Raw genomic sequence first — 21,939 nt, 5'->3', positions numbered from 1 at the left:
ATATTCAGGGTTACATTTATATTTTCAGGATTTACAACTATATATTCAGAGTTTTAACTTTATATTCGGATTTTCATAGAATTATTTCCTGTTTGGCCCCCCATACATATATATATATATATATATATATATATATATATATGGATATATATATATATATATATATATATATATATATGGATATATATATATATATATATATATATATATATATATATATATATATATATATATATATATATATATCCATATATATATATATATATATCCATATATATATATATATATATCCATATATATATATCCATATATATATATATATATATATATGGCTATGTCAATAGCACCTTTGGAAATATATTTACTGAGAAAAATGATGACAATACTTATTTCCCCCGCTGTATATATATATATATATATATATATATATATATATACATATATACAGCGGGGGAAATAAGTATTGTCATCATTTTTCTCAGTAAATATATTTCCAAAGGTGCTATTGACATGAAATTTTCACCAGATGTTGGTAACAACCCAAGTAAGCCATACATACAAAGAAACAAACAAAAATAAGTTCAGAAATTAAGTTATGTGTAATAATGTGAAATGACACAGGGAAAAAGTATTGAACACATGAAGAAAGGGAGGCGCAAAAAGGCATTGAAAGCCAAGACAACTGCTGAAAACTTACAGTAATTAAAAAGCAATCCAGCCCCCTGTCAGTGGAAATTAATAACAGCTGGTTCAGTCCCAAATGATGGCCTACAAAAAGGTCTCATTGCCAAGGTGTCACACAAGACACATCTCATGATGGGTAAAAGCAAAGAGCTGTCTCAAGACCTTCGCAACCTAATTGTTGCAAAACATAATGATGGCATTGGTTATAGGCGCCATTCTAAGCTTCTGAATGGTCCAGTGAGCACTTTTGGGGCCATAATACGGAAGTGGAAAGACAATAATTTCACCATAAATTTGCCTCGACCAGTGCTTCTCGCAAGATTTCTGATAGAGGAGTGAAAAGAATAATCAGAAGAGATAATATATACCTTTGCCTACATTGACGCTGATGCATTAAAGAGGAGGGGCTCCCCTGTTCCAAGATGGTGGCTCTATTGACGCATTCGTTCCAATGAACTGCCGTAGCCAAGGCAACATCTAGCGTAGATATCTATGACTTCGCACTAGGGCTGGGCGATATATCGCATGACATTGTTATGCGCATCTCGTCAGTAAAGCCGGTTCCTTGATTAGTAATAAATCGCCATCATCTGCTTTCAAATGGAGCGGCATTTACTACACAGAGCCGTAATTCACTGACAAGCTGAGCCATATCGCATTAATTATCGCGGACGTATAATTCGGACGTATCGCCTGCGATAATTAATGCGATATGGCTCAGCTTGTCAGTGAACTACGGCTCTGTGTAGTAAATGCCACTCCATTTGAAAGCAGGTGATTTACTACTAATCAAGGAACCGGCTTTACTGATGAGATGCGCATAACAATGTCATGCGATATATCGCCCAGCCCTACTTCGCACGACGGTGTAATTCACTTTCGGGTAAAGATAGGATCAGTCAAATGAAATACAATAAACGTACAAATAAATATTACAAATTAAAAAACGATCAGAAATGTTGTCCAATTTTCTAATACTATTATTTGATGACAACAATACATTTGGAAAACAAAATACAGCCATTTCTGCTTTTTTTCTTTTAAACAAAAAACCAAGCTGCACACTTTTTTAAATTTCATCTTTCATTCCGAAATAGAATAATGAATGAACGAAAAAGTACACGGACCGACCGTAAACACAAATTGTGTGTCTTTATCAGCTTTTCTGCATATATACTGGCCCTGATAATCATCACATACACTTACCACTTTCTCCATTTCTGTAAATCCATTTTTGTGAATGAACGATTCTCTCTAACTGTTTCTCTGGTTTTAGTTAACAAACGCTTGCACCACCTGCTGGTGAGCAAACAAACAGCACATAGAGATTATGCATCGGTACTCTACTGCTTTTCCTGCAGTTCCCGGATGTGCAATGTTGAATTTTCTGTTGAATTTGAACCACTGAATTTGTGGAAGCTAATTTGTAAAGCTAAATAAAATGGACTGAAAATTTATTGTCAAATAAGTTGTATTTTTAAACAGACCGAATATTTTAAAAATGAAGTCTGAAAGGTAAATATGGATTATTGAATTTTTAATACTGAAAATGTGTCTGAAATGTTTTGAAATGAAATATTTACAGTTTAAATATACGACCATGTTGAATTTCATCCTATAAAAATGCAAGCCCTAAAAATACAATGCATTAAAATACAAGCATGGTTAATGCAATTATTATTATTTTTTTCAAATACATTTGTCATTATTTTTAGTCATTAGTTTTGTGGGACATCACAACTCTGTTTGTGAATAACTCGCCCTAAACATTTAATTTTGTGTAGCTAAATGGTATTGTGTATCACAACAGTAGGTAAAAGTTTACTGGGAAAACTGTAGTACACATTCAAATAATATGCAGATATCTATTTATACAGAACATTTATTTTGTTACATGTAAACATTCCCATTTGCATATCAATTTTACATAATTCTTACATGTAAATCTTACAAATATAGTGAACAAAAAAATTGCCAGAAAATGACCTATATATGCTTCCAAACTTGATTGGTTGATTGGTAAGATTGTGATTCCTATTTTATTACTATAGCAAGTAATTTGCCAATTTTACATTCCATGTCATACACATTTGTAGAACATACATGTATGTTGACAGATTTTGACAACCGAATTGATCATTTTGCATGTGATGACTCACTTCATGAAAGAATGTTTAGAAGTTGTGACAACGTTACTGAGAATCAACTCGTCAGTTTTGATTAGAAAGTTATGTGCATTTAGTTATTGAGAAAATTACTCTTTTATGCCAAAACACATGCAACACACAAGGAACTAATTGTTCAAAACAAGAAATGTATTGTTTTGAGAAAAGTTTATTTGAGAATTGAGTCAAAGCAATTGTGAAACACAGTAATTTATTAACTTTTTAGACACAATATTGCCAGTTACTTTGTTTATTTTTCCTTTGTCAGTGAAAATAGTTACAAAATTAAAGCTGCAAGCAGCCTCAAAGGGGCCAAGCCCTCCAATGGTTCCCTGGGTTCAAAAAGTAGCTAAAAATACTCTGCTTTCAAAACTTTATAAGAAACTTTAATAACCAAAGTATTCTTACTATAGCAGTGCGGAGCCGCAAGAACAAAAACAGCACAAATTGAATATACATGTAAATGTACATCAAGCACAATAGCATTTAAGCACCAACAGCAGTGCAGAGCCAGAAGGAATTTAAATGACTATTTTATACACAATTTCAAAGTCGCCCCACACTGGTCTCGAACCCACGACCAGAATGGTTCGGGATTCATGACGCATGGTTGAACCGCTTGCGCCACCCAGAGGACATGTTTTACCAAACTGCAGAGGAGAGGCTTCAGTGTATGAATGAGCACACAAAATCATGTTAACGAGATTAGCATGCTAAGCTAGCTTAATGCTAATGTAGCTTATGGTTATCATGATAGCTGAAGAGCCGCATTAGAAAGAATGGCATCTGGTTAGCATGCTAACCAATTATTATGCTAAGCTAACTAGCATAAGGCAACAAACACAGGCTAGGTCAACTTTGGAGACGAATATCTCGGGAACGGTAGCGAATATCAAAAATCTGTTCGGTCATTTCTGTGCGGCTTGGTCCAAAGATCATCTGAGCAAACTTTGGGCAAAATTGAGCAAGATTTGAAGGAGGAGTAGCGAAAAAACTGTTTACCATTTGCTTCAATATGGCGGACAGTCACATTGTTGGAAAATGACAAATGAGATATCGTCGGAATCTGCATAATCCAAGGAACGTAATGACATAAAGAAATCAAATTTTAACCTATGTTTTCAAAAGTTATAAGCATATTTGCAAAACACCTTATACCTCTGGAACACTAGGTGGCGCTGTGTTCAAAGTTCTCAGGTACCTTCAGGCCATGCTAATGATGATCCTTACCAATTTTGGTGCCGATATGTCAAATACTTAATAAGATAATGCAATTTATGACAAAAATCAAAATGGTGGACAAGTGGTTCATTGAATCCTGGCAAAATCAGTATCCATGGATTCAGCATGACCCAAGGAATCCATAGATACCAAATTTATGATTTTCTGACAAACTGTTCAAAAGTTATTGGCCAAAATAGCCATTTTCCATATCTCATGACCCGTAGGTGGCGCTGTTCCCAAATTTGGCATGGAAGCTCAGATCATGCTTCTGATGAAGTGTACCAATTTTCGTTTCGATTGATCAATTTTTGACTGAGATACAGCCTCTGAACCAATTTTGGGTCGACCTCGTTAACTTTGTGACACCATAACTTTTGAACAAACTTGAATAAAAAAAATCTGTTCAGTCATTTCTGTGCGTCTCAGTCCAAAGATCATTTGAGTACATTTTTGTCAAATTTGGTCAAATTTTGAAAGAGGAGTAGCGAAAAAACTTAATACTGTACTTTTCAAAATGGCCACTACTGTAATGGGCGGAGTCTTAATGGACTATATTGGTCTTGATCACCATGATGAGAGGAATCAAGTGTACTAAGTTTAATTTTTCTAGATCAAATGGTTCAAAATTTATGACCCTTTGAATGTTGAATTTTTGAACTGGTGGTGGCGCTATAGAGTTGATCCTAGAGACTCTAAAATTGGTCCAATTACTTGTCATGACCATATGTACAAGTGTGCCAAATTTCATCATTTTCCTACTTACGGTTCATAGGGCTGCCATAGACTTCCACTGGGAAGAATAATAATAAATATAGCTGCAAGCAGCAATACAGGGGCCAAGCCGCTGTAGCACAGTAGGGCTGTAGCGCAATGCGGAGCCAGAAGAGCAAAAACAGCAGAAATAGAATGTACATGAAGAACAGATGGGTTCAGAGGTACAGATAGGATGAAATCAAAATGAACAAAAGTTCTGATGAGAACAAACACAGAATGTAGAAAAAACACATTTCTAATCCCAGTGTTAGAAACATTAGTACAGCTTTTACCCAGATGATAAAGGAGTTCAAATGACAATTTTATAATTGCCCCACACTGGTCTCGAACCCACGACCGGAATGGTTCGGGATTCATGACGCATGGTTGAACAGATTGCACCACCCAGAGGACTTGTTTTACAAAGCTTCAGAGCAGAGGCTTCAGTGTAAGAATAAGCACACAAAATCATGTTAACGAGATTAGCATGCTAAGCTAGCTTAATGCTAATGTAGCTTATGGTTAACCTGATAGCTGAAGAGCCACATTAGAAAGAATGGCATCTGGTTAGCATGCTAACCAATTATTATGATAAGTTAACTAGCATAAGGCAAAAAACACAGGCTAGGTCAACTTTGAAGATGAATATCTCGGGAACGGTAGCGAATATCAGAAATCTGTTCAGTCATTTCTGTGCGGCTCAGTCCAAAGATCATCTGATCAAATTTTGGACAAAATTGAGCAAGATTTGAAGGAGGAGTAGCGAAAAAACTGTTTTTGATTTGTTCCAATATGGCGGATAGTCACATTGTTGGAAAATGACAAATGAGATATCAACGGAATCGGCATAAGCCAAGGAACATAATGACGTAAAGAAATCAAAATTTGAACAATGTTTTCAAAAGTTATAAGCATTTTTGCAAAATACCTTATATCCATGGAACACTAGGTGGCGCTGTGTTCAATCTTCTCATGTACCTTCATGACAATGTGTCAATGATCAATGCTAATTTTTGTGAAGATATGTCAAATAGTTTAAAAGTTATTGCAAATTATGACAAAATTCAAAATGGCGGACACGTGGTAGATCCCATCCTGGCAAAATCGGTATCCATGGATTCGGCATGACCCAAGGAATCCATAGATACCACATTTATGATTTTCTGACAAACTGTTCAAAAGTTATTGACCAAAATAGCTATTTTCCATATCTCATGACCCGTAGGTGGCGCTGTTCCCAACTTTGGCATGGAACCTCAAACCAAGCTTCTGATGAAGTGTACCAATTTTTGTTTCGATTGATCAAACTTTGGCCGAGATACAGCCTCTTAGCCAATTTTGGGTGGACCTCGTCAAGTTTGTGACACCATAACTTTTGAACAAAGATGAATAAAAAAAATCTGTTCAGTCATTTCTGTGCGGCTCAGTCCAAAGATCATTTGAGCAAATTTTGGACAAAATTGGAGAAATTTTGAAGGAGGAGTAGCGAAAAAACTGAATACTGTACTTTTCAAAATGGCTACTACTGTAATGGGCGGAGTCTTAATGGACTATATTGGTTTTGATCAGCATGATGAGAGGAATCAGGTGTACTAACTTTTATTTTTCTAGATCAAATGGTTCAAAAGTTATAATCATTTCAATGTTGAATTTTTGAACTGGTGGTGGCGCTATAGAGTTGACCCTAGAGACACCAAATTTGGTCCAATTACTATTCATGGCCATCTCTACAACTGTGCCAAATTTCATCATTTTCCTATGTACGGTTCATAGGGCTGCCATAGACTTCCATTGGCGGAAGAAGAAGAATAATAATAAATATAGCTGCAAGCAGCAATACAGGGGCCAAGCCCTGAAGCAGCAGCAACTCTCCCCATCACTCCCCTCCCTGCCCCTCTCCTGATCCCTGCCCCTCTCCTGACCCCTGCCCCTCTCCTGCCCCCTCTGCCCCTCTCCTGCCCTTCCTTGAATTTTTGAACTGGTGGTGGCGCTATAGAGGTGGTCCTAGAGACTCTAAAATTGGTCCAATTGCTATTCATTACAATCACTACAAGTGTGCTAAATTTGAAAAAAAAAAAAAACAGCTGTTTTAGTAGTACAAGTGAAAATGAACTCAATATGAAGATGTTTTATATAAATTTGCTGCATGTTATATTTATGGAGATCCTTTCTCAGATACACATCATGTGTGGAACTAAAACAACTTTTCCACCACTTAAGGCCACAGTACCTCTTCAGTCTGGACATGTGCCACACAGGAATCGAACCCACGACCGTAATGGTTCGGGATTCATGACACATGGTTTAACAACTTGCGCCACTCAGAGGACGTAAATTTCAAAGCTGCAGAGGAGAGGCTTCAGTGTAAGAATAAGCACACAAAAACATGTTAACGAGATTAGCATGCTAAGCTAGCTTAATGCTAATGTAGCTTATGGTTATCCTGATAGCTCTAGAGCCACATTAGAAAGAATGGCATCTGGTTAGCATGCTAACCAATTATTATGCTAAGGTAACTGGCATAAGGCAACATACACAGGCTAGGTCAAATTCGGAGATGAATATCTCAGGAACGGTAGCGAATATCAAAAATCTGTTCAGTCATTTCTGTGCAGCTCAGTCCAAAGAACATCTGATCAAATTTTGGACAAAATTGAGTAAGATTTGAAGGAGGAGTAGCGAAAAAACTGTTTTTCATTTGTTCCAATATGGCGGATAGTCACATTGTTGGAAAATGACAAATGAGATATCGACGGAATCGGCATAAGCCAAAGAATGTAATGACATAAAGAAATCAAAATTTGAACAATATTTACAAAAGTTATAAGCGTTTTTACAAAAGACCTTATATCTCTGGAACACTAGGTGGCGCTGTGCTCAATCTTCTCATGTACTTTCAGGACATTGTGTCGATGATCCATACTAAATTTTGTGAAGATATGTCAAATAGTTTAAAAGTTATTGCAAATTATGACAAAATTCAAAATGGCGGACACGTGGTACATCCCATCCTGGCAAAATCGGTATGCATGGATTTGGCATGACCCAAGGAATCCATAGATACCACATTTATGATTTTCTGACAAACTGTTCAAAAGTTATTGACCAAAATAGCTATTTTCCATATCTCATGACCCGTAGGTGGCGCTGTTCCCAACTTTGGCACGGACCCTCAAACAATGCTTCCAATCAAGTGTATCAATTTTTGTTTCGATTGATCAAACTTTGGCCGAGATACAGCCTCTACACCAATTTTGGGTCAACCTCATTAAGTTTGCGACATCATAACTTTTGAACAAAGATGAATAAAAAAAATCTGTTCAGTCATTTCTATGCGGCTCAGTCCAAAGATCATTTGAGCAAATTTTGGACAAAATTGGACAAATTTTGAAGGAGGAGTAGCGAAAAAACGGAATACTGTACTTTGCAAAATGGCTACTACTGTAATGGGCGGAGTCTTAATGTAAGCTATTGATTTTGATCACCATGATGAGATGAATCAAGTGTACTAAGTTTTATTTCTCTAGATCAAAGGGTTCAAAAGTTATAACCATTTCAATGTTGAATTTTTGAACTGGTGGTGGCGCTATAGAGTTGGTCCTAGAGACACCAAATTTGGTCCAATTACTATTCATGGCTATCTCTACAACTGTGCCAAATTTCATCATTTTCCTATGTACGGTTCATAGGGCTGCCATAGACTTCCATTGGTGGAAGAAGAAGAAGAAGAAGAAGAAGAAGAATAATAATAATAAGAAAACTAACAGATACAATAGGTGCCTTGCCCCTTCGGGGCTTGGCCCCTAATAAATATAGCTGCAAGCAGCAATACAGGGGCCAAGCCGCTGTAGCACAGTAGGGCTGTAGCGCAATGCGGAGCCAGAAGAGCAAAAACAGCAGAAATAGAATGTACATGAAGAACAGATGGGTTCAGAGGTACAGATAGGATGAAATCAAAATGAACAAAAGTTCTGATGAGAACAAACACAGAATGTAGAAAAAACACATTTCTAATCCCAGTGTTAGAAACATTAGTACAGCTTTTACCCAGATGATAAAGGAGTTCAAATGACAATTTTATAATTGCCCCACACTGGTCTCGAACCCACGACCGGAATGGTTCGGGATTCATGACGCATGGTTGAACAGATTGCACCACCCAGAGGACTTGTTTTACAAAGCTTCAGAGCAGAGGCTTCAGTGTAAGAATAAGCACACAAAATCATGTTAACGAGATTAGCATGCTAAGCTAGCTTAATGCTAATGTAGCTTATGGTTAACCTGATAGCTGAAGAGCCACATTAGAAAGAATGGCATCTGGTTAGCATGCTAACCAATTATTATGATAAGTTAACTAGCATAAGGCAAAAAACACAGGCTAGGTCAACTTTGAAGATGAATATCTCGGGAACGGTAGTGAATATCAGAAATCTGTTCAGTCATTTCTGTGTGGCTCAGTCCAAAGATCATCTGATCAAATTTTGGACAAAATTGAGCAAGATTTGAAGGAGGAGTAGCGAAAAAACTGTTTTTCATTTGTTCCAATATGGCGGATAGTCACATTGTTGGAAAATGACAAATGAGATATCAACGGAATCGGCATAAGCCAAGGAACATAATGACGTAAAGAAATCAAAATTTGAACAATGTTTTCAAAAGTTATAAGCATTTTTGCAAAATACCTTATATCCATGGAACACTAGGTGGCGCTGTGTTCAATCTTCTCATGTACCTTCATGACAATGTGTCAATGATCAATGCTAATTTTTGTGAAGATATGTCAAATAGTTTAAAAGTTATTGCAAATTATGACAAAATTCAAAATGGCGGACACGTGGTAGATCCCATCCTGGCAAAATCGGTATCCATGGATTCGGCATGACCCAAGGAATCCATAGATACCACATTTATGATTTTCTGACAAACTGTTCAAAAGTTATTGACCAAAATAGCTATTTTCCATATCTCATGACCCGTAGGTGGCGCTGTTCCCAACTTTGGCATGGAACCTCAAACCAAGCTTCTGATGAAGTGTACCAATTTTTGTTTCGATTGATCAAACTTTGGCCGAGATACAGCCTCTTAGCCAATTTTGGGTGGACCTCGTCAAGTTTGTGACACCATAACTTTTGAACAAAGATGAATAAAAAAAATCTGTTCAGTCATTTCTGTGCGGCTCAGTCCAAAGATCATTTGAGCAAATTTTGGACAAAATTGGAGAAATTTTGAAGGAGGAGTAGCGAAAAAACTGAATACTGTACTTTTCAAAATGGCTACTACTGTAATGGGCGGAGTCTTAATGGACTATATTGGTTTTGATCAGCATGATGAGAGGAATCAGGTGTACTAACTTTTATTTTTCTAGATCAAATGGTTCAAAAGTTATAATCATTTCAATGTTGAATTTTTGAACTGGTGGTGGCGCTATAGAGTTGACCCTAGAGACACCAAATTTGGTCCAATTACTATTCATGGCCATCTCTACAACTGTGCCAAATTTCATCATTTTCCTATGTACGGTTCATAGGGCTGCCATAGACTTCCATTGGCGGAAGAATAATAATAATAATAATAATAATAAGAAAACTAACAGATACAATAGGTGCCTTGCCCCTTCGGGGCTTGGCCCCTAAATATAGCTGCAAGCAGCAATACAGGGGCCAAGCCGCTGTAGCACAGTAGGGCTGTAGCGCAATGCGGAGCCAGAAGAGCAAAAACAGCAGAAATAGAATGTACATGAAGAACAGATGGGTTCAGAGGTACAGATAGGATGAAATCAAAATGAACAAAAGTTCTGATGAGAACAAACACAGAATGTAGAAAAAACACATTTCTAATCCCAGTGTTAGAAACATTAGTACAGCTTTTACCCAGATGATAAAGGAGTTCAAATGACAATTTTATAGTTGCCCCACACTGGTCTCGAACCCACGACCGGAATGGTTCGGGATTCATGACGCATGGTTGAACAGATTGCGCCACCCAGAGGACTTGTTTTGCAAAGCTTCAGAGCAGAGGCTTCAGTGTAAGAATAAGCACACAAAATCATGTTAACGAGATTAGCATGCTAAGCTAGCTTAATGCTAATGTACCTTATGGTTATCCTGATAGCTGAAGAGCCACATTAGAAAGAATGGCATCTGGTTAGCATGCTAACCAATTATTATGCTAAGTTAACTAGCATAAGGCAAAAAACACAGGCTAGGTCAACTTTGAAGATGAATATCTCGGGAACGGTAGTGAATATCAGAAATCTGTTCAGTCATTTCTGTGCGGCTCAGTCCGAAGATCATCTGATCACATTTTGGACAAAATTGAGCAAGATTTGAAGGAGGAGTAGCGAAAAAACTGTTTTTCATTTGTTCCAATATGGCAGATAGTCACATTGTTGGAAAATGACAAATGAGATATCAACGGAATCGGCATAAGACAAGGAACATAATGACGTAAAGAAATCAAAATTTGAACAATGTTTTCAAAAGTTATAAGCGTTTTTGCAAAAGATCTTATATCTATGGAACACTAGGTGGCGCTGTGTTCAATCTTCTCATGTACCTTCAGGACATTGTGTCGATGATCAATGCTAATTTTTGTGAAGATATGTCAAATAGTTTAAAAGTTATTGCAAATTATGACAAAATTCAAAATGGCGGACACGTGGTAGATCCCATCCTGGCAAAATTGGTATCCACGGATTTGGCATGATGCAAGGAATCCATAGATACCACATTTATGATTTTCTGACAAACTGTCCAAAAGTTATTGGCCAAAATAGCAATTTTTCATATCTCATAACCCGTAGGTGGCGCTGTTCCCAACTTTGGCATGGAACCTCAGACCAAGCTTCTGATGAAGTGTACCAATTTTTGTTTCGATTGATCAAACTTTGGCCGAGATACAGCCTCTTAGCCAATTTTGGGTGGACCTCGTCAAGTTTGTGACACCATAACTTTTGAACAAAGATGAATAAAAAAAAATCTGTTCAGTCATTTCTGTGCGGCTCAGTCCAAAGATCATTTGAGCAAATTTTGGACAAAATTGGAGAAATTTTGAAGGAGGAGTAGCGAAAAAACTGAATACTGTACTTTTCAAAATGGCTACTACTGTAATGGGCGGAGTCTTAATGGACTATATTGGTTTTGATCAGCATGATGAGAGGAATCAGGTGTACTAACTTTTATTTTTCTAGATCAAATGGTTCAAAAGTTATAATCATTTCAATGTTGAATTTTTGAACTGGTGGTGGCGCTATAGAGTTGACCCTAGAGACACCAAATTTGGTCCAATTACTATTCATGGCCATCTCTACAACTGTGCCAAATTTCATCATTTTCCTATGTACGGTTCATAGGGCTGCCATAGACTTCCATTGGCGGAAGAATAATAATAATAATAATAATAATAAGAAAACTAACAGATACAATAGGTGCCTTGCCCCTTCGGGGCTTGGCCCCTAAATATAGCTGCAAGCAGCAATACAGGGGCCAAGCCGCTGTAGCACAGTAGGGCTGTAGCGCAATGCGGAGCCAGAAGAGCAAAAACAGCAGAAATAGAATGTACATGAAGAACAGATGGGTTCAGAGGTACAGATAGGATGAAATCAAAATGAACAAAAGTTCTGATGAGAACAAACACAGAATGTAGAAAAAACACATTTCTAATCCCAGTGTTAGAAACATTAGTACAGCTTTTACCCAGATGATAAAGGAGTTCAAATGACAATTTTATAATTGCCCCACACTGGTCTCGAACCCACGACCGGAATGGTTCGGGATACATGACGCATGGTTGAACAGATTGCACCACCCAGAGGACTTGTTTTACAAAGCTTCAGAGCAGAGGCTTCAGTGTAAGAATAAGCACACAAAATCATGTTAACGAGATTAGCATGCTAAGCTAGCTTAATGCTAATGTAGCTTATGGTTAACCTGATAGCTGAAGAGCCACATTAGAAAGAATGGCATCTGGTTAGCATGCTAACCAATTATTATGATAAGTTAACTAGCATAAGGCAAAAAACACAGGCTAGGTCAACTTTGAAGATGAATATCTCGGGAACGGTAGCGAATATCAGAAATATGTTCAGTCATTTCTGTGCGGCTCAGTCCAAAGATCATCTGATCAAATTTTGGACAAAATTGAGCAAGATTTGAAGGAGGAGTAGCGAAAAAACTGTTTTTCATTTGTTCCAATATGGCGGATAGTCACATTGTTGGAAAATGACAAATGAGATATCAACGGAATCGGCATAAGCCAAGGAACATAATGACGTAAAGAAATCAAAATTTGAACAATGTTTTCAAAAGTTATAAGCATTTTTGCAAAATACCTTATATCCATGGAACACTAGGTGGCGCTGTGTTCAATCTTCTCATGTACCTTCATGACAATGTGTCAATGATCAATGCTAATTTTTGTGAAGATATGTCAAATAGTTTAAAAGTTATTGCAAATTATGACAAAATTCAAAATGGCGGACACGTGGTAGATCCCATCCTGGCAAAATTGGTATCCACGGATTTGGCATGATGCAAGGAATCCATAGATACCACATTTATGATTTTCTGACAAACTGTCCAAAAGTTATTGGCCAAAATAGCAATTTTTCATATCTCATAACCCGTAGGTGGCGCTGTTCCCAACTTTGGCATGGAACCTCAGACCAAGCTTCTGATGAAGTGTACCAATTTTTGTTTCGATTGATCAAACTTTGGCCGAGATACAGCCTCTTAGCCAATTTTGGGTGGACCTCGTCAAGTTTGTGACACCATAACTTTTGAACAAAGATGAATAAAAAAAAATCTGTTCAGTCATTTCTGTGCGGCTCAGTCCAAAGATCATTTGAGCAAATTTTGGACAAAATTGGAGAAATTTTGAAGGAGGAGTAGCGAAAAAACTGAATACTGTACTTTTCAAAATGGCTACTACTGTAATGGGCGGAGTCTTAATGGACTATATTGGTTTTGATCAGCATGATGAGAGGAATCAGGTGTACTAACTTTTATTTTTCTAGATCAAATGGTTCAAAAGTTATAATCATTTCAATGTTGAATTTTTTAACTGGTGGTGGCGCTATAGAGTTGACCCTAGAGACACCAAATTTGGTCCAATTACTATTCATGGCCATCTCTACAACTGTGCCAAATTTCATCATTTTCCTATGTACGGTTCATAGGGCTGCCATAGACTTCCATTGGCGGAAGAAGAAGAATAATAATAATAATAAATATAGCTGCAAGCAGCAATACAGGGGCCAAGCCCTGAAGCAGCAGCAACTCTCCCCATCACTCCCCTCCCTGCCCCTCTCCTGATCCCTGCCCCTCTCCTGACCCCTGCCCCTCTCCTGCCCCCTCTGCCCCTCTCCTGCCCTTCCTTGAATTTTTGAACTGGTGGTGGCGCTATAGAGGTGGTCCTAGAGACTCTAAAATTGGTCCAATTGCTATTCATTACAATCACTACAAGTGTGCTAAATTTGAAAAAAAAAAAAAACAGCTGTTTTAGTAGTACAAGTGAAAATGAACTCAATATGAAGATGTTTTATATAAATTTGCTGCATGTTATATTTATGGAGATCCTTTCTCAGATACACATCATGTGTGGAACTAAAACAACTTTTCCACCACTTAAGGCCACAGTACCTCTTCAGTCTGGACATGTGCCACACAGGAATCGAACCCACGACCGTAATGGTTCGGGATTCATGACACATGGTTTAACAACTTGCGCCACTCAGAGGACGTAAATTTCAAAGCTGCAGAGGAGAGGCTTCAGTGTAAGAATAAGCACACAAAAACATGTTAACGAGATTAGCATGCTAAGCTAGCTTAATGCTAATGTAGCTTATGGTTATCCTGATAGCTCTAGAGCCACATTAGAAAGAATGGCATCTGGTTAGCATGCTAACCAATTATTATGCTAAGGTAACTGGCATAAGGCAACATACACAGGCTAGGTCAAATTCGGAGATGAATATCTCAGGAACGGTAGCGAATATCAAAAATCTGTTCAGTCATTTCTGTGCAGCTCAGTCCAAAGAACATCTGATCAAATTTTGGACAAAATTGAGTAAGATTTGAAGGAGGAGTAGCGAAAAAACTGTTTTTCATTTGTTCCAATATGGCGGATAGTCACATTGTTGGAAAATGACAAATGAGATATCGACGGAATCGGCATAAGCCAAAGAATGTAATGACATAAAGAAATCAAAATTTGAACAATATTTACAAAAGTTATAAGCGTTTTTACAAAAGACCTTATATCTCTGGAACACTAGGTGGCGCTGTGCTCAATCTTCTCATGTACTTTCAGGACATTGTGTCGATGATCCATACTAAATTTTGTGAAGATATGTCAAATAGTTTAAAAGTTATTGCAAATTATGACAAAATTCAAAATGGCGGACACGTGGTACATCCCATCCTGGCAAAATCGGTATGCATGGATTTGGCATGACCCAAGGAATCCATAGATACCACATTTATGATTTTCTGACAAACTGTTCAAAAGTTATTGACCAAAATAGCTATTTTCCATATCTCATGACCCGTAGGTGGCGCTGTTCCCAACTTTGGCACGGACCCTCAAACAATGCTTCCAATCAAGTGTATCAATTTTTGTTTCGATTGATCAAACTTTGGCCGAGATACAGCCTCTACACCAATTTTGGGTCAACCTCATTAAGTTTGCGACATCATAACTTTTGAACAAAGATGAATAAAAAAAATCTGTTCAGTCATTTCTATGCGGCTCAGTCCAAAGATCATTTGAGCAAATTTTGGACAAAATTGGACAAATTTTGAAGGAGGAGTAGCGAAAAAACGGAATACTGTACTTTACAAAATGGCTACTACTGTAATGGGCGGAGTCTTAATGTAAGCTATTGATTTTGATCACCATGATGAGATGAATCAAGTGTACTAAGTTTTATTTCTCTAGATCAAAGGGTTCAAAAGTTATAACCATTTCAATGTTGAATTTTTGAACTGGTGGTGGCGCTATAGAGTTGGTCCTAGAGACACCAAATTTGGTCCAATTACTATTCATGGCTATCTCTACAACTGTGCCAAATTTCATCATTTTCCTATGTACGGTTCATAGGGCTGCCATAGACTTCCATTGGCGGAAGAAGAAGAAGAAGAAGAAGAAGAAGAATAATAATAATAAGAAAACTAACAGATACAATAGGTGCCTTGCCCCTTCGGGGCTTGGCCCCTAATAAGAAAACTAACAGATACAATAGGTGCCTTGCCCCTTCGGGGCTTGGCCCCTAATAATAAGAAAACTAACAGATACAATAGGTGCCTTGCCCCTTCGGGGCTTGGCCCCTAAATATAGCTGCAAGCAGCAATACAGGGGCCAAGCCACTGTAGCACAGTAGGGCTGTAGCGCAATGCGGAGCCAGAAGAGCAAAAACAGCAGAAATAGAATGTACATGAACAGATGGGTTCAGAGGTACAGATAGGATAAAATCAAAATGAACAGAAGTTCTGATGAGAATGAACACAGAATGTAGAAAAAAAAACACTTATTTCTAATCCCAGTGTTAGAAACATTAGTACAGCTCTTACCTAGATAATAAAGGAGTTCAAATGACAATTTTATACACAATTTCAAAGTCGCCCCACACTGGTCTCGAACCCACGACCGGAATGGTTCGGGATTCATGACGCATGGTTGAACAGATTGCGCCACCCAGAGGACTTGTTTTACAAAGCTGCAGAGGAGAGGCTTCAGTGTAAGAATAAGCACACAAAATCATGTTAACGAGATTAGCATGCTAAGCTAGCTTAATGCTAATGTAGCTTATGGTTATCCTGATAGCTGAAGAGCCACATTAGAAAGAATGGCATCTGGTTAGCATGCTAACCAATTATTATGCTAAGGTAACTGGCATAAGGCAACAAACACAGGCTAGGTCAAATTCGGAGATGAATATCTCGGGAACGGTAGCGAATATCAAAAATCTGTTCAGTCATTTCTGTGCAGCTCAGTCCAAAGAACATATGATCAAATTTTGGACAAAATTTAGCAAGATTTGAAGGAGGAGTAGTAAAAAAACTGTTTTTCATTTGTTCCAATATGGCGGATAGTCACATTGTTGGAAAATGAAAAATGAGATATCGACGGAATCGGCATAAGCCAAAGAATGTAATGACATAAAGAAATAAAAATTTGAATAATATTTACAAAAGTTATAAGCGTTTTTACAAAAGACCTTATATCTCTGGAACACTAGGTGGCGCTGTGCTCAATCTTCTCATGTACCTTCAGGACATTGTGTCGATGATCCATACTAAATTTTGTGAAGATATGTCAAATAGTTTAAAAGTTATTGCAAATTATGACAAAATTCAAAATGGCGGACACGTGGTACATCCCATCCTGGCATAATCGGTATCCATGGATTCGGCATGACCCAAGGAATCCATAGATACCACATTTATGATTTTCTGACAAACTGTTCAAAAGTTATTGACCAAAATAGCTATTTTCCATATCTCATGACCCGTAGGTGGCGCTGTTCCCAACTTTGGCACGGACCCTCAAACCATGCTTCCAATCAAGTGTACCAATTTTTCTTTCGATTGATCAAACTTTGGCCGAGATACAGCCTCTACACCAATTTTGGGTCAACCTCATTAAGTTTGCGACATCATAACTTTTGAACAAAGATGAATAAAAAAAATCTGTTCAGTCATTTCTATGCGGCTCAGTCCAAAGATCATTTGAGCAAATTTTGGACAAAATTGGACAAATTTTGAAGGAGGAGTAGCGAAAAAACGGAATACTGTACTTTACAAAATGGCTACTACTGTAATGGGCGGAGTATTAATGTAAGCTATTGATTTTGATCAGCATGATGAGCGGAATCAAGTGTACTAAGTTATATTTCTCTAGATCAAAGGGTTCAAAAGTTATAACCATTTCAATGTTGAATTTTTGAACTGGTGGTGGCGCTATAGAGTTGGTCATAGAGACACCAAATTTGGTCCAATTACTATTCATGGCCATCTCTACAACTGTGCCAAATTTCATCATTTTCCTATGTACGGTTCATAGGGCTGCCATAGACTTCCATTGGCGGAAGAAGAATAATAATAATAATAATAAATATAGCTGCAAGCAGCAATACAGGGGCCAAGCCGCTGTAGCACAGTAGGGCTGTAGCGCAATGCGGAGCCAGAAGAGCAAAAACAGCAGAAATAGAATGTACATGAAGAACAGATGGGTTCAGAGGTACAGATAGGATGAAATCAAAATGAACAAAAGTTCTGATGAGAACAAACACAGAATGTAGAAAAAACACATTTCTAATCCCAGTGTTAGAAACATTAGTACAGCTTTTACCCAGATGATAAAGGAGTTCAAATGACAATTTTATAATTGCCCCACACTGGTCTCGAACCCACGACCGGAATGGTTCGGGATTCATGACGCATGGTTGAACAGATTGCACCACCCAGAGGACTTGTTTTACAAAGCTTCAGAGCAGAGGCTTCAGTGTAAGAATAAGCACACAAAATCATGTTAACGAGATTAGCATGCTAAGATAGCTTAATGCTAATGTAGCTTATGGTTAACCTGATAGCTGAAGAGCCACATTAGAAAGAATGGCATCTGGTTAGCATGCTAACCAATTATTATGATAAGTTAACTAGCATAAGGCAAAAAACACAGGCTAGGTCAACTTTGAAGATGAATATCTCGGGAACGGTAGCGAATATCAGAAATCTGTTCAGTCATTTCTGTGCGGCTCAGTCCAACGATCATCTGATCAAATTTTGGACAAAATTGAGCAAGATTTGAAGGAGGAGTAGCGAAAAAACTGTTTTTGATTTGTTCCAATATGGCGGATAGTCACATTGTTGGAAAATGACAAATGAGATATCAACGGAATCGGCATAAGCCAAGGAACATAATGACGTAAAGAAATCAAAATTTGAACAATGTTTTCAAAAGTTATAAGCATTTTTGCAAAATACCTTATATCCATGGAACACTAGGTGGCGCTGTGTTCAATCTTCTCATGTACCTTCATGACAATGTGTCAATGATCAATGCTAATTTTTGTGAAGATATGTCAAATAGTTTAAAAGTTATTGCAAATTATGACAAAATTCAAAATGGCGGACACGTGGTAGATCCCATCCTGGCAAAATTGGTATCCACGGATTTGGCATGATGCAAGGAATCCATAGATACCACATTTATGATTTTCTGACAAACTGTCCAAAAGTTATTGGCCAAAATAGCAATTTTTCATATCTCATAACCCGTAGGTGGCGCTGTTCCCAACTTTGGCATGGAACCTCAAACCAAGCTTCTGATGAAGTGTACCAATTTTTGTTTCGATTGATCAAACTTTGGCCGAGATACAGCCTCTTAGCCAATTTTGGGTGGACCTCGTCAAGTTTGTGACACCATAACTTTTGAACAAAGATGAATAAAAAAAATCTGTTCAGTCATTTCTGTGCGGCTCAGTCCAAAGATCATTTGAGCAAATTTTGGACAAAATTGGAGAAATTTTGAAGGAGGAGTAGCGAAAAAACTGAATACTGTACTTTTCAAAATGGCTACTACTGTAATGGGCGGAGTCTTAATGGACTATATTGGTTTTGATCAGCATGATGAGAGGAATCAGGTGTACTAACTTTTATTTTTCTAGATCAAATGGTTCAAAAGTTATAATCATTTCAATGTTGAATTTTTGAACTGGTGGTGGCGCTATAGAGTTGACCCTAGAGACACCAAATTTGGTCCAATTACTATTCATGGCCATCTCTACAACTGTGCCAAATTTCATCATTTTCCTATGTACGGTTCATAGGGCTGCCATAGACTTCCATTGGCGGAAGAAGAAGAATAATAATAATAATAATAAGAAAACTAACAGATACAATAGGTGCCTTGCCCCTTCGGGGCTTGGCCCCTAATAAGAAAACTAACAGATACAATAGGTGCCTTGCCCCTTCGGGGCTTGGCCCCTAATAATAAGAAAACTAACAGATACAATAGGTGCCTCAGCCCCTTCGGGGCTTGGCCCCTAAGAACCCACAGCAAAATTAACCGCTGCTCCTCTGAGCAACACACAGTGGTGTTTCACCATGAATGAGCAGTTTTTTTTTGGTTTTTTTTTACAAATCGAATGAGTGAATGATTCAATGGCTCACTCATTAAGACAGTCATTTGAGTATTTCTCGATTGGATGGCTGCATACCTCAGTTCCAACATCATCAAACATCTTAGAAGGATGTCTCAATTTGTAGTATCCTTGAAAGGAAGCCTTCATTTCACTTCCTTCATTCAGCATTTCAGTCACGAAAAATAATGTGTGGAGTCAGCACAGAGCTTGCCCAAGTTCATTATGAAATTCAAAACATTTTTATTTTGCTGTGCTGTAAATTAATCATAATTCAAAACTGCCCAAGTTGTACATCTCTGGAATACAACAGAGGATTGTCATTCACTGTATCGTATTAATAAAAGTAAGATCATATCATATAAAGATTTTTTTATATATAATATATATATATATATAAAGTGTTTTTCAAAATGTATTTTTAATAGTATTTTTAATATATTGACCAACAGTCTGGAACACGCAAATACAGACAAGAAATTTACCCCTGCTGTTCTTTACACAGATAATCTTCGGGTGGGTGATCCTAATGAGGAACACCAAAACAATGAAGATGAGAATGTCTATACTCCTCTGGGTAGAAATGAGGAAGAGTATGACACCATCCTTACATCCAGCAGCCCTGTGGTAATAGTGAACCGCCCCCCTGCACCGACCCCACGGCCTGATTCACTTCCCACCCCGGAGGACAAGACTCCTTTCATTGCACAAGGTTTGAATTTTCTACTTTAATTAAGATCAAGAAATTATTAATAATAATAATATTGGCCTCTAATATTGGCCTGTATTCCATTAGCGGCCGGGTCTCTAACATTGGCCAGTCTCGCTGTCGAGGTAAATAAAGGCCGGTCTTTAATAGTGGCCGGAGCTATTATTAGAACCAACGTTTTACTGGGCAGGCCACAACATTATGCTTGTGATAGTAACATTTTATTTAGGGATGTCCCGATCAGGTTTTTTTGCCCTCGAGTCCGAGTCCAAGTCATTTGATTTTAAGTATCTGCCGATACCGAGTCCCGATCCGATACTTCTATAATGCAAAAAAAAAAGAATAAAGAAGAGCGAAAAAAACAGATCCAGGATGTTCCTTATTTTTTATTTAATTCACCTTATTTTAACATTCAACAACTCTGTTAACAAACAGAGCACTTCTGTGAGGTAGCTTGAACAATCAAGTAATAAATAAATTCTTCACTTTTGGACTTTAGTGCAACAGTAAATATAAAAAAAGTCTAATATATAAACAAATAGCACCTCAACTTAAAATATCCGGTAGGCATGTAAACAAATAAAAAATAAAAGTGCCACAGTGTGTAGCCAGTAATGTGCTTTTAGGAACTGCACTCCTAACTCTTATGCCAGTTTCACACTGCACTGTTAGCAGAGCGTGCAGCGCGTATTTTTTTCGCCGCCCATGTTAACAGATTAAACCAGGCTTTAGAGCATTCACACCGCACGCAGAGGTGGCGCGGCAGTGCGTAGCAGAGCAGGAGTGCCGTGATCGTTTCGGCGCCGAGTCTATTTTTGCTGAATTAAAGTGACAATACATTGATCATGGCCAAAATACACCGCAGTTTTATCCAAAAAGTGCATTGATGATATCTATTGTGTTTTAAACAGTCAATCAAATGACCAACAGCAATTTAAAAAGAAAACAAATGTCCAAAAACAAACTTGTTGCCATAACAATAAAAACAAAGATGAACCAAAAGTTATATAAATGAAATTATTAATAAAATAAGCTTCTTGACAAGTCTTTTCTCTTAAATGTATTTGAAAACGAAAAAAAGCAATGCCAACTTATCCATTATAGACTCTGTCTGTACACAACCCGCGGTTCAGCCGCGCGTGACAAACGCTGCCAGTATGAAAGCAAAACGCGTGTGTCCTGCTCCTGCTCACCATATGCACTGCTCCTGCGCTGCTTACACTCTAATAACGCGTGCAGTGTGAAACCGCCGTAACTCTGTGTCA

The 21,939-nt window shown here is 37.7% G+C and overlaps 1 protein-coding gene across 1 annotated transcript in view; it reads left to right on the top strand.

The window, feature by feature from the left end:
• LOC311079575 (B-cell scaffold protein with ankyrin repeats-like) overlaps window positions 1-21,939 on the top strand; it is a 108,787-nt gene that overhangs the window by 69,347 nt on the left and 17,501 nt on the right. The window contains exon 9 of the mRNA XM_084109129.1: window positions 20,471-20,677. Coding sequence (XP_083965255.1) covers window positions 20,471-20,677 — 207 coding nt within the window. The remainder of the gene's footprint in view (window positions 1-20,470; window positions 20,678-21,939) is intronic.

The sequence above is a fragment of the Abramis brama genome (assembly GCF_963993115.1).
Source record: "Abramis brama genome assembly, chromosome: 3".
Taxonomy (NCBI): Eukaryota; Metazoa; Chordata; class Actinopteri; order Cypriniformes; family Leuciscidae; genus Abramis; species Abramis brama.
This window is presented reverse-complemented; position numbering and strand designations above follow the sequence as displayed.